Source organism: Chrysochloris asiatica, unplaced genomic scaffold, assembly GCF_000296735.1.
Source record: "Chrysochloris asiatica unplaced genomic scaffold, ChrAsi1.0 scaffold00156, whole genome shotgun sequence".
NCBI classification, from domain to species: domain Eukaryota; kingdom Metazoa; phylum Chordata; class Mammalia; order Afrosoricida; family Chrysochloridae; genus Chrysochloris; species Chrysochloris asiatica.
In genome coordinates, this window is record NW_006408674.1 from 7,558,559 (window position 1) to 7,569,892 (window position 11,334).

At 47.3% G+C, this 11,334-nt stretch overlaps 1 protein-coding gene and 1 pseudogene across 1 annotated transcript in view; one reads left to right on the forward strand and one right to left on the reverse strand.

The window, feature by feature from the left end:
• The first annotated feature begins 860 nt into the window (after positions 1–860).
• Positions 861–11,334, forward strand: part of CPEB1 (cytoplasmic polyadenylation element binding protein 1) — a 126,693-nt gene continuing 116,219 nt past the window's right edge. Inside the window, exon 1 of the mRNA XM_006870933.1 lies at positions 861–976. Within this exon, the coding sequence (XP_006870995.1) occupies positions 962–976 (15 nt within the window). The 5' untranslated portion in view covers positions 861–961. The remainder of the gene's footprint in view (positions 977–11,334) is intronic.
• The window catches only part of LOC102830766, a 12,057-nt pseudogene continuing 2,982 nt past the window's right edge, over positions 2,260–11,334 (reverse strand).

The window sequence follows — 11,334 nt, forward strand, 5'->3', positions numbered from 1 at the left end:
TGAGGCTCGGCCAGCACCTCTCCGCCTTCGCTGGGTCTCTCTGCCTGGAATGCCATCACCGCCTCTGCGCTTGCCTGGGCTTCCGGTCGGCTCCTGCTCCAGCTACTCCCGCTCGTCTCTCCAGTCACCAGCCCAGCCCGCGGTTCTCTCTCGCCTTCTAATTTCTGGAGGGCTTCCCCTCGGCCGACCTGGGGCTCCCACCCTGTTCCTGGACTGCTTTTTGTGGAGTTTCCTATCGCAGTCCGGCGTGAGATCCGCACAGGAGCGTCAGGAAGGATTCGTCCCTCACGGAACTGCGTTCCCAAGAAGATCCCGGTTCCTTTGGCAACTTTCCTGTCTCTCCAGATCGACACCTCCCTTTCCAGCGCACAAAGCAGCTGGTCTCGAGTGAGCGCACCTGCTGGCGCCTGGGGACCAAGGTTCGGACGGGGGCGTACAGGGCCGGCTCTCTGGAAAAGGAGGAGCGTGGGCGCAGGGCTTTACTGACAAGCAGTACGTCTCCGCCGCGTCGCAGGGGCTTGTAAACCGCGCCTGATTTCCTAGCGGGGGAAACTGAGGACCGGAGGAAAGAAGTGACGACTGGGGTCAGGCGGTGAGTGGCACACTCAAGCTTAGGCCTTCCCGGGCTGGCTAGGGGTGGCAATAGCCAGCAGTGGTCACGAAGTCTGTAAGCAGGCCGCCCGAGCGCCCACGTCCAGTTCCCGGTGGGCGCCGAGCTCGCCGCCGGGTCCGCTGGAAGGGGCGGGGCAGGGCGTGCGGGCGGGGGCGGGGGCAAGGGCCCGGGCGGGGCCGACACAGGTGCTTCGCATCCGGCTGGGGGGCGGCTCCGCGAGGCTTTATAAGCGGCCCGAGTACGGTGCGGCGTGCGTCTCGCTGCAAAAATAGTGCCCACGTGTCTGCGTGCCTCTCGCCGCGCCTGCCCGCCGGCTGCCCGTCTGTCCCGCAGGGGCACAGCAGCCCCATGGCGTTCCCGCTGGTAAGAGCTGCCAGCCGCCCGCTTAGGCGGGGCTGGGCGGGGCCGCGGTCAGGGTCGCGGCAGCTAACGGTCCGTGCGCAGCCTCGGCGGGAGCCGCTGTACCCCCTTCCTCCACCCCCGCTGCGCGCGAGTCCCGGGCGGGGCGCGGGTCACGTGCCCGCGGGCGTGGGGCCTCGTGGAGGGGGTGTGTGGCGAGGGGGCAGGGAGCCTTCTCGTGACTCAGGGCCTTTGGGCTTAAAGGCGCCGCGGCTCTTAGGTGGCGGGGGCCGGTGGCGCTTCCAAGCTGCGCGGCGCACTCTGTGGCCTCGGGTGTTTGGCCGAACGAAAACTGAAAGGACGGAACGGAGCCTTGGGAACCGCAACACTTCGTTCTCTTACGCTTGTCGCACGTGAGACCCGAAGCCGCCGGCGCCAAGAACTTAGTCTCCTTCGTCCTCTCGGAAGCTTTGGAGGGAGGCCTGGGAGGGGCGGGGCTGCTGGCGGCGGAGACTCTCGCGCTGGGCGTACAGTCACAGGAAGAGAGCCACGACGGCAGCGGGCGCGGCTCCTTTAAGGCGGAGTGATTTGGCTCCTCGTGTTGTCTGTGCTCTGGCTTCTCAAGCCCGGGAAGGTCACGTGGCTTCACACTTTCGATTGGCGCTGGCGTTTTGGGACGGGGAGGCCAGGTAGGGTCGCACGCGAGTGGGTTGCTGGGCGTGTGTGAGTTGGCTTCGAACCAGGGAGACAGTGCAGGTGGCGCCTGCGGGCGACCTACAGGTGGGCTCTGGAGCTGTGGGCTTAGGGAGTTGGCTCAGTCCTTATCGCTGCCCTAGGCCGCAGCAGCCTCTGCTTTCCGAGCCTCTGAAGGCCTGGCGAGAGGAATGCATGTGGATTTTCGTTAGGCCTCAGCCCAAGGCCAAGCCAGGTGCTCAAACTGGTGAGGGAGGTGGGGAGACCACCTCAGTTCTGGTGTGCTTGACGAACTAGTTAGGAAGGCCCAGGCCTGCCCTGCGTAAATGGCAAGCGGGCATGAAGTGAGGTTACCCACTTGGGTCGTATCCACGTTTCTCGGCCTTTTCTTCTGAGTTTTCTCGCCGCTCAAGTCGGCCATGTTCTTCCGTTGTGCCTGGAGGATTTCGGGTCCACCGAAGGCCATCAGGAGGTGTAAGGAAGGAGACCCTGTGGGCCCTCGGTTCGACAGTGCGTCCTGGCGGGTGCAGGGTGGGTGGTGGCAGGGCTGCTTTCTTGCTGTCCTGGCGCCTTTGCAGATTGCTGGCAACTCGGATGCTTTTTCTGAAGTGTCTTCAGCTCAGAAGACTCCGAATAGTGCTGCGAGGCCGGGTACCGGCTTCCAGGCCTGCTCGGGCGCCAGGCTGTAGCAGGCCGAGTCTGCTGAGCGGGGCGGGCCTCTGGTCTCCCTGGCTACGGCTGGGCCTCGCGCAGACGCTGGTCGGGGGAGCCGGGCGGCGGCGTTGGGTCTGCGGAAAGCACCGGTGCACCACCGCCTGCCTCTGTCTCTCCCCCGGTGACATTGCTGGCCGGTGCCAGCCCGAGGATGGCTGTTGAGGGTGATTTGCACCCCTCGGCTGAGATTCTCTGGGCGTTAGCGTCTGGAGCTCAGCCGGCTGCCCGTCCGGCCTGTGGGGCTCAGGGCCCTGCACCCGGCCTTTTCCGCACGCGCCCACCGGGCTTGTTCTGAGCGGAGTCGCTTCGCCCTGCAGAGGGTTTGGTTTTGTTGTTAGGGCCGTCCAAGCCGAGTCGGTTCTAACTCACCGCGAGCCTGCGCAGCGCTTCTGAGGAGCGGCTGGTGAGTTTGAACTGCCAGCCTGTGGTTCAAACCGACTTTGCGGCCGAGTGCTTATCCCCCAGCGCCACAAGTATTTCAATTTGAGCGGCTGACAGTGAAGGCTGTTTGCAGATAAGGGATTTGGAAGTGCACTGCGGTCTACTTGTTGTTAAGTGCCGCTGAGTCGGTTCCCACCCATAGCGACCATGTAGAGGGTTTCCAAGGAGCAACTGGTGAGCTTGAACCACCAACCTTGCCGTTCAAACCGACTTTTCCAGTCTAGCACATTAACCCACAGTGCCACACCAGGACTCCAGGGGACTGCAAAAGGTTCAGGAAAAATTCCTTCCCTTTTAGTTCTATTTTTCCACCAACTTTTTGAAGGCCCCTTGTAAGTCAATCTTTGTGCAATATAAAAATACTTGTTTGCTCTCCCTTTTTCCCAAAAGGTTCACTTACCAATATTTCCTTGGCCAAGGCAACCGTGTATGGAAGGGAAATTGTTCCAACCTGGATAGCCAACAGGAAGCTAGAAACTTGGTGCGAATGGGGAATGATCATGGAAACATTGGCCGTTTGGATTGGGCTCTTGATCAAGAAGTGGTTCTGTGGACTTTCTTTTGCTGTGATATTGGTGTTCATGAGGCAGAATAAAAGTAATACGTGCTCAGACTCAACACCAAACTTATTAACTACCAAGTAAACTACTGATAATAACGCCTTCACAAACGTTTTCACAGCACTCCCAAGTTATTTTGTTTTAATGTTCAAAGTGGTTGCAAACCTAAGCCCGGACAAGCAGCTGAGGCAACATAGATAAGACAAGAACAGCAGTGCCAGTTAAACTACGGGCTCTGTACCTCTTTAAAGGGCGCAGCCATGCATGGTTGTCGTCATGCCAAAATGCAGGCCCCAGGTTGATGGATCTTTAACTTTTTTCCTTGTTAGGCTGGCAATCTCTGTTTTGATTAACCCCCTGACTTCCTCCTCTTCACTTTTTGATGTAGCAATTTAGCTTTTTAAAAGCACTTTATGGACCAAATGTAATATGTCTCTGAAGATTGAATTCAACCTGTGGGCCAGTTTGGGATCTTTGTCTTAAAACATCCCTGCCAGGTTTCCCTCCTATTTTGCAGAAGGCGAAACAGGCTCATAAATCCAGCCACAAGGCAAACGAATGGAACCAGGATGTGAATCTAGATCTCTCTGGTGCTATAGCCCAACCAATGCCATGTTTATTTTGGCATTGGGGTGGTGGTGGGCGCTATTGTTGGTGTACATTGTGTAGAAAACTTAGTCTGTGGACTGATTGGCCACATTTATAGGTAAAATGAACCCTAACTACATTGGAGGGAATCTCGGGTCGCTGTGGAAGTAATTGTGGGTCTGTCTGTTGAATACAAGTGTAGCAGTATTGATGTCAGGAGGAATGTGCTGTGTCTATCATTCCATGATGTATGTCAGAGCAGTTAGCGGATCCTGAGAGAGCCAGTGAAAGCAGGTATCTCCCACAGTGTGGGAGACCTTGCCCCAATCCTTTGCACAAAACTGGTTTTTCAAGACAGTTAAAATTTCAGTAACCTTTTCCTTTTGAAACAAAGCAACTTTACAAACATATAATTGTTTTGAGACCTATGTTGTTTTTGCTAGGTGCTAACTTGTAGTGACCTTGTGTAAGGTTTCCAAGGAGTAGCTGAAGAGCTTGCACCGCTAACCTTGCAGTTCAAACCGACCTTGCAGTCAAGAGCATTAACCCACACCAGGATTCTTTTGTTGTTGTTGTTGTTGTTGTTAAGTGCCATCGAGTCAGTTCCGACCCATAGCGGGCCCTGTATAGAGTTTCCAAGCAGCGGCTAGTGAACTTGAACCACCGACCTTGTGGTTCAAACTGACTTTGCAGTCCAGCGCATTAGCCCACAGTACCAAACCAGGATTCCAGGATTCCTTTAAGACCTATATAAAAAAGTAGAATTGTTTTGTGCAATGGAGTTTTTTACAGAGTTTGCGAGGAATTTGAATCACCAACCTTGTAGTTTGCAGTTCGGTGCTTATCCTACAGCGCTATGCCAGGATTCCATAAATGCAGAATGGAACTTGGGAAAACTCACCTTTTCTCTTGATAAAAATTCCCATAATAACTTCATCATAGCTTTCCAGGAAAACTCCATAAGGGTTTTAATGGTACATAGTAGAATCTGGCGTAGGTTCCCAGAGCCGAAGCATTACTGCCCCAGGAATGAAAGGCTGGAGTTTTATTCTGGGCAGCATTTAGAATCCCAGACGTGTACACCACCACTCTAGCAGATAATAAGGATTTGTACACTTATTTCTGTCTTATTCCTAAGGGAGTTAGAGCAGTAAAAGCATATTTGCACACCCAGATTCAAGCTAGATAACTTTCTTACCTGTAGTCTGTGAAGTTTTTGGAAATACTACATGATCCCTGCTACTTTTCTCACAACTTTTAGCAGCCAAGCACTTAGTTATGAACTCAGTGAAAAGGCTTATGAATGCTTTTGAGGTGGTGAAGAGGGGCAACTAGAGTTCTCCTTCTGCTGGTATTTTAGTGTTTACATGCTAGGTATTTGTGCAGTTTTTCACTCATTGGTTTCAGGCCCCTTTGCTAAATAACCATTCCCTAAATTGTCATGTTTGTTTAAAGGGCAAATTAGTTAAGTGGGTTTGTACCCCTAGCTTAACTTGACAGGAAAGCACGCCAACCTGAGATATTAATGTTTAGGCTATTTTCTTCAGTAGTTGGTGATGGAGATGGTAAAAGAATAATGGGATCAAATAGCAAATAATTTTCTCTGCCTGCAAAGAGTTGTGCTAATCCCAGTGTGTTCTGCAAATCTGCTTTTCCTAGGTAATATCTACTGTATTGACTCGGGAGAACTTGTCAGAAATCCACTGCTGGGAAGGGGAGAGTAGGAAAAGGGTTAGACCGAGAAGGGTGGGGTGGAGGAGGTTACATAAGGATTTTGCTTCTGTCTGTGGTTTGAATGAAAACAAGCAGCCCTGGTTGTACCCTTTTAGTGTTTATCATGTCTTGTGATTTTGCCTCCTTCTTGGCCCCCTAAATGGCAGCTGTGGAAATGACCTTTATTTTTTTCTTGCTATTGTTGCGGCCTGTTTATAGTTAAATAGTCTTTAGCCTAGTAATGTTGTAAAAGCACCAGTTCCAAATGCTGGATGCTTCTGTGTTTCAGACAGGACTCCCCCCCCCCCCCCCCCCCGCAGCAAAGTACATTTCATAATTAAAGGAAACTGGCTGAAAAGATTTTAAAAGTATGACACATATTATAATATTTAATATTTTCATAGGAAAATTGCTTGACTTTCCATTAATAAGTCAGTATCCAAATTTCAGAGTGTTGAATTCACATTGCAGACGATGTAATTAATTGTCAGTGAATTTTATCAGTGGGATTTAAATAGACTCCTGGTAAGATTATTTCTCCTCAGTACAAGAGTAAGTAAAGTGTTGCTACTAGAGCTCTAGCTCATACATTCATAGGTTTATTCCAAGCAAGATGTGTTTAAACATGTCTTTGTGATCAGTGGATGACTGCAGACAAGTTCTCTCAGTAATTGTCTTAGTCTCGTAAAGTGTCTTCGAAAAAAAAAAGGGTCCAGTCAGAATAGTGGCTTCCGAGGGGATCTGCTGAATCAGTTAAATTCAAGGCAGAGAATTCAGCTCAGAAGGTTATGGGGAAATTCCAAAGGAGTAGTTTTTTTTTAAAGGACATTACAATAATCACAGGAGCGTATTATGATGCAATTTTAAGAAAATAGAAAACTAATTTGGTGGAAAAATGGTCAGGAAAGTTGGGCCTAGGTATTCTTTCCTATCACAACCAGGGTAACAAGGGCTATCGTATGAGAATTTCATTGGGAAATCTTACCCCATCTACCCCATGGCCCTGATCATGTCCTTTCAGAACTCATTTTGTTCCCCAAATTCAAAGGACATTTCAAAAGAATATGATTTAACTTCCTTGTGGATGCCCAAACTGCTGTTTTGACATGGTGTAAATTGAAGAACACAGGATTCTATAGGGGAAGGGTTAGAGAAATGAACGCACCACCTTCAGAGTTTAGAACAGAAGATGGACGAGACGCCAAGTAGCAGTAGTTTCACAGTTTGATGTTTTTGTTTTATAAGTGTTTATGTGATTCTGTAGCAATACTTTTTGATTGATTGTTGTATATAATGTGAGTAGTTAAATAGCGTAAACATGGGAGGAAAATTCCTGAATAAATGGGGATAAGCTTTTGCCATCAGTAGTTCAAAAGGACAATGAGATCCATGACTTTTGAATTCCACTTTAGTTTTTTATTATCTGTCTGGTTGTAGCAGGCGTTTTAGATTATAGTGACATAACAATTTTGTTTTGATTTTTAAAATGCTTTGTGATGAGTTCCCTGGAGGTAATTGGAGAACCCTCAAAGGGCAGATCTAAAGAAAGATTGATTTGTGTGCTAAAAATGGATTACAGTTGTACATAATTGTTGATTATGGTAGCAACTTAACTGACAGTATTACTGGGGTTTTTTATTCCTGGCCAGTATTATATGTACCAACCTGACTTTAACACCAGGTCAGTATGTATTTTAGTTTTGAAACTTATAAAACTTACTTTTTTTCCCTCCCCTACGAACATTGGAATCCTAGTGTGGCTGTAGGGTGAGCACTGGAACACAAGGTTGGTTAGAACCACAAGGTTGGCGGTTCAAACTTACCAGCCGCTCTTTGGAAACCTTATGAAGGGTCACAACTGACTCTATAGCACTTAACAACAGAACCAACTCCACAGCAGTCAACAGCAGCACCCGTTTGTTGTTGTTGACTGCTTTGGAGTTGGTTCTGACTCTGTATAGGGTTTCCAAGGAGCAGCTGGTGAGTTTGAACAACCGACCTTGTAGTTCAGGCCTACCTTGCGGCCCAGTGCTTTAACCCACAGTGCGAAACCAGGATTCCACAATACCTGTGTTGTTGTTGTTAAGTGCTGTTGAGTCAGTTCTGACTCATAGCGACCTTGTATTAGGGTTTCTGAGTCGCGGTTGGTAAGGTTGAACCGTCAACCTTGTGGTTGCAGTCCAGCGCAAGGTCACTCCACAGCTCTACACCAGGACTCTACCACCACACTTGTAGCCTCCTTTAATAAAGACATGGGAGTAGCTCTTCTGTTGGAGGGGGGAGGGTGTTTGTGTGTGTGTACATGTATGTGTGTGTCTTTTGACAGAGCGCTTAATCTCTTACTATTTAACACCTGTGCTCACTGCAGTCTCCAGGTTCTGACTTTGACATTACCATCTGTCTCTGGAGTCTTTTTTTCTTCTGAGGCTTTTTCTTTTAAAAGTTGTAATCTGTAATCTTAGAATTATTTTAACTATGTTAGAAACCTGTCTCCCAGGTGAGAGAGGAGTACACAATAAACAGGATAAGCATTGGCTTATCTGTGCTTATTTACTAATCTGTATTGAATAAAGATGTGGTGAAAACCACATGAAACTGTTCACTGCAGGTTAGTGTGTATAAATAAGCCTGCGCTTGCTTTGCTTACTGGGAATTCAGTCCCTATCAGGGATTGTAAACTGTAAAAGAGGCTTTGATTCTATAGAAAGTGCTGTGGGGTTAGGAGAAAGACAGTAAGCCCTTGCTTACTTTCCTTATTGGGTAATCTCACACTGTTCCCAGGTTATACTATCTGACTCATTGAAGAACAAAGAGAATTCAGTTTAGAATTAAAAGCGGTTGCTTTAAGTTTGTACAGTGAGTGGGTGATAGTCTCATAACAGATACCTCCTCTCTCTTAATTTCTAGACTAGTGCTGTTTCTAGAATTCTTACACCTTATGTTAGTCTCTGATGATCTCATTGGAGTCCTGGTATGGCGCTGTGGGTTAATGCGCCAGACTGCAAAGCCATTTGAACTGCAAAGTTTGCAGTTCAAGCTCACTGGCTGCTCCTCGGAAACCCTATACAGGGTCGCTATGGGTCAGAACCTACTCGACGGCACTTAACAACAACCACAAATAAGACTCTATGACTTCCTAGTTTTTGTATTGGTGATCTCTTCTCATTCTGACGCTTGCTTCCTTTTCTTACTGAATGAAGGTCCAGTCTGTTAAATCATTCCTTGTCTTGTACTGAGGGCCCATGTCTTCATACGGGATCAGTTCTTTATGTGACCAAGCTTTAGATTGCACTCCTTAGCCCTGATTGTTCTCAAGATCCATAATACTCATTGGCCTACTGAGTGAATGTATTTACCTGAGGCATATTCAACCCAGCAGGTCTAAAAACAAGAGCCAATTTTCTTCCCTTACCTTTCTCCTGGGACTAATGTAATTCTATCCCCTCCATCCAATTAGTCTGATTTTTTTTTCCCCCAACTAAGCTGTCATGTCCTCTTGGGGGCAAGAACTGTGTTTGACTGTTTGTTTTGAACGCTAGAAACTCTGGTACAGAAGGATCCTACGTAAATACACACTCAAAACTTTCATTTAGAAACCTCTTCCCAATCTCCATAGCTATAAAGCTTGCTGTGATCCTAACTGTGTGTCTTCCTTAGACCCTGTCAGGCAGATTACCCAATAAGCAAGATAAGCACAAGCTTACTTGTGCTTAGTAATCGCTAGTGAGCAGTTTTGCATATTTTTCACTATATGTGACCCTGTTGCATACAGATTAGTAAGTAAACCTATGCTTACTTTGCCGACTGGATACTCCATCCCTGTCAGGGACTATAAATTTGACAAAAGGCTTTGATTCTATAGAAGGGTGCTGTGGAGTTGGAAGGGAGAGAGAGAGATGCCAGTCATAACTAGAAAACAGAATCTTTGATGTGATGAAAAAACATGAAATTGTTCATTACAGATTAGTAAGTAAGCCCACCCTTGTTTACCTTGTTTATTGGGTAATCCCACACTGACCCCTGTAACCTTTCTTAACTTCTCCATTCCCATTACTTGCATATTCCCACGTTCCTCCTGAGTTGTTTCTGACTACTCACAACTGTTGCTTTGAAGCTTAACCATTATTGGGCTCATTGCTCCTTAGACATCACCCTTTCATCACCCTTTGGCCCTTAGTAACTCCCAGGGTGGAAACTAAATTCTGGATAAGACCTTTTTATGAATCCTTTCTTCCCTCCCTCAATATGGCCAATGATGGTTGCTTGATTAAATATGAATATAGGAGTTTTATGATGGAACTCAAACTTTCCTTGGATTTTTGTACTCGGAGGCACTGAATTTACTCCTGCTGATCAGGAGGTGGTGGGTACCAGCTCTGCCATTGTGATTTTCTTCCTGTTCTTATTGCCCTACCTGAATTTGGAAGGGTTTGTAAATGCTAAGTTTCTGAGTGTTTCAGATGCAGTATTGAGAATAATATTTCCTTGCCTTTGTAAGAGGTTCCCCTATACCTTCAGAGTGTCTTAAAGCAGTTTCCTGACCTGATGTCCATCTTCTTTCCCGATTGTGTATCTCAGGCCCCTTCGTTGTGGAGGCAACATGGGGGTTTGGGTTCTGAAATCCTGGTTTAATTCCTAGTGGAGCCCTTGGGCTATGCAGATAGTTTACTGTGCTCAATTGCTAATCAGAAAATTGGAGGTTTGGCCCATCAAGAAATACATTGGAAGAAAGTCCTAGTAACTGACTTCTGAAAAATCAGCCTTTGAAAACCCTGTGTAAGAACAGTTCTATACTTGACACACATGAGGTTAGCAACTGATTTTGACTCCATAAACACAAGACCTTTTTAAAGTGTTGAAGAGTGAAGATGTCAGTTTGAGGACTAAGGTGCGTCTGACCCAAGCCATGGTATATTCAGTAACCTCATATGCATGCGAAAGCTGGGGACAGTGAATAAGGAAGACCATAGAAGAGTTGATGCTTTTGAGTTATGGTGTTGGAGGAGAATATTGTAAGTGCCATGGGCTGCCAAAAGAACTGACAGATCTGTGTTGGACGAGTGCAGCCAGAGTGCTCCTTGGAGGCTAGGATGGCCAGACTTCGTCTCTCATACTTCGGACATATTGTCAAGGGACCAGTCACTAGAGAAGGATATCATGTTTGGTAGGGTGGATGGTCAGAGAAAAAGAGGAATACCCCCAGTGAGATGGATTGGCAAAATGGCAGCATCAGTGGGCTCAAGGTTGGCAACACTTGTGAGGTTGGCCCATGACTGGGCAGTGTTTAGTTCTGTTGTGCATAGGGTTGCTATGAGTCGGTACCCACCTGATGGCACCTACCAACAACAACTGAGTGAATTTGAACAAGAGTTTACATTTTTTTTCTTTGTAGTGTAAGAATGATAGTCTCATAAGTGCTCGTTAAGAAACAAAAGAGACTGAGGCTTTGGACAATACAAAGTCATTATAAGATCGATTCTTGTTTCCTCAGTTGAACTTGCATTGCTATCCATTTTTTTTCTTTCAGTTATCAAAGAAGGAATGTCCTTTTCTCTATTCAAAGAGCATTTTTTTTTTAATGTTTTTATTTTGCATTGAGTGAAAGTTTACAGGGCACGTCATCAGCTTCACATTCAACCATTCATATAGCTTGTTTCATTACATTGATTATTA